Source organism: Nannospalax galili, unplaced genomic scaffold (genome assembly GCF_000622305.1).
Source record: "Nannospalax galili isolate Female #2095 unplaced genomic scaffold, S.galili_v1.0 scaffold3234, whole genome shotgun sequence".
Lineage (NCBI taxonomy): Eukaryota > Metazoa > Chordata > Mammalia > Rodentia > Spalacidae > Nannospalax > Nannospalax galili.
The window spans coordinates 55,868-57,907 of record NW_008333909.1 but is presented as its reverse complement, the minus strand read 5'-3'; the positions used below and the strand labels follow the sequence as shown (position 1 = coordinate 57,907).

The window sequence follows — 2,040 nt, the reverse complement described above, 5'->3', positions numbered from 1 at the left end:
ATTGGTGTGTTAGAAGTGGATATTTCTCTATATCCTTATGTGTCTCTCAATTATGAATTATTACTATATATTTTCTCTATAATGATATATTCACAGTTAAAAATTTTCTCCTCAAAATGTTTTTTTTTTTGTCCTTTGGCTTTTTTTTCACAGTACTGTGGATCAAACCCAGACCTTTGAGTCTTCAAGGCAAGCACACTAACAGTCACCAGCATCCCCAACACATTTTGTTGATTTGTATAATGCATATAAGAAAATTAAGTATTATGTGCCCTGAGTATATGTAAGTTAATGTTAGAAAATTAGGAAATAGTGTCCTCTCAGTTACTTTAAGAATTGATTATTTTCCAGATAGTTTATCTAGAATTTCAATTTAGGATATATTTTGTAAGATTTTGTTAAAATATAAGTCAAAACCACAAAAATTTGGAATTTTCTGTCTTAACCTCCCACTCTGTAATAACCACTGCAATACATATTGAAAAAGATACATTGAGAAGTTCATAAAGAACAGGCATGTATTAAAGAAAATAAAACTGTTCATGCTTTATAGGAATGATGTAATAGTTGCATCTTACAGAAATATAATGCATTATTACTAAGCAGAATGCTCAGCTTGAGCTCTTCATGTGTCTTTTCCTTCCTTTGTTTCACAGTAGGTAAACAGTAGGGTGACATGACCAACCACACAGTGGACACAGATTTCTTCCTCATGGAAGTCTCTGACAGGAAGCAGCTCCAGGTGCTCCAGGGCTTTCTGTTTCTGCTGATTTACTTGGTGTCACTCATAGGGAACCTTTTCATCATCATGCTTGTCACTGTGGACCAGTGTCTTCACGCCCCCATTTACTTCTTCCTGAAGAACTTGTCCTTCCTTGATGTGTGCTTCATTTCAGTCACAGTCCCAAAGCTCATTCTCAGCTCTTTTTCTCACAGGAGCACTATCTCTTTCCCAGGTTGTGTGTGCCAGGTCTTGTTTGTGGTTTATTTTGTTGTATCTGAAAAGTCCCTCCTCACAGCCATATCCTATGACCGCTATGTGGCCACCTGTCATCCACTACACTATGATGCCATCATGAACAGGGTAGTCTGTGTGCAGATAGTAGCCGCCTCTTGGTTATTTGGAACTCTTCTGAGGGGCTTATATTCACATCGTACCTTCTCTTTATCTTTCTGTGGCTCCAGAAATGTACCAGAGTTCTTCTGTGATGTCCCTTCTCTATTGAAGATTTCTTGTTCAAAGATACACATCATCATTGACATTAGTGTCATCTTTGGAATCACATGTGGATTTTTTTCTTAATGTGCATAATGTCTTCATATGTTTACATTTTCAATACAGTGATGAGAATGCCCTCATCACAAGTGAGGTCAAAAGCCTTTTCTACATGCATACCCCATCTCATAGTTGTCACCACATTTTTAGTCATGGCTGTCACTGCCTATTTGAAACCAGTTCCTGATTCCCCACAGCTTTGGGACTTTTTGATATCTGTTTTCTGTTCTGTGATGCCTCCATCTATGAGTCCTATAATATACAGCCTAAGGAATAAGGAAATCAAAGGAGCTTTATGGAACTTTTTATGGAAACTGGATCATTATATGTTTTATAGGGGAAAGCATTCATAGTACGTAGAAAGGTGAAATGAAACACTTTTTTTTTACTTATTATTCTTATTTCTATGTGTCTGAGTGTATTTTCTGCATGTATGTAAATGCACTGTGTTGAGCAATGCCCAAGAATTTCAGACAAGACCATTTAATTCCCCTGGAACTGGAGTCATGAATAGTTGTTAGCCACCATGTGGGTGCTGGGAACTGAACCCAGGTCCTCTACAAGAGCAGTCAGTGCTCTTTAATGCTGAGCCATATCTCCAGGCCCACATGAAAGATTTCTTATTAACAACTTTGTACTTCTTTATGATATGGAAAGCATTCAATGTCCTCCTCAAGATAAATAATTGATTTAAAACTTCTAGATCCCAACTTTAAAAAATATCAGCCATTTGTCTTTTGTCAGGATGTTATATACATTTCCAT

The 2,040-nt window shown here is 36.9% G+C and overlaps 1 protein-coding gene across 1 annotated transcript; it reads left to right on the top strand.

Moving 5' to 3' along the window:
- Nucleotides 1-676: 676 nt before the first annotated feature.
- LOC103730635 (olfactory receptor 14A16-like) lies at nt 677-1,303 on the top strand. The gene has a single exon (XM_008828908.1). It carries the CDS (start codon nt 677-679, stop codon nt 1,301-1,303), a length of 627 nt encoding a protein of 208 aa, XP_008827130.1.
- The last annotated feature ends 737 nt before the right edge of the window (nt 1,304-2,040 follow it).

Excerpts from the sequence above, each read along its gene's own strand:
- LOC103730635 (XM_008828908.1), top strand. The coding sequence starts at position 677 with ATGACCAACCACACAGTGGACACAGATTTCTTCCTCATGGAAGTCTCT.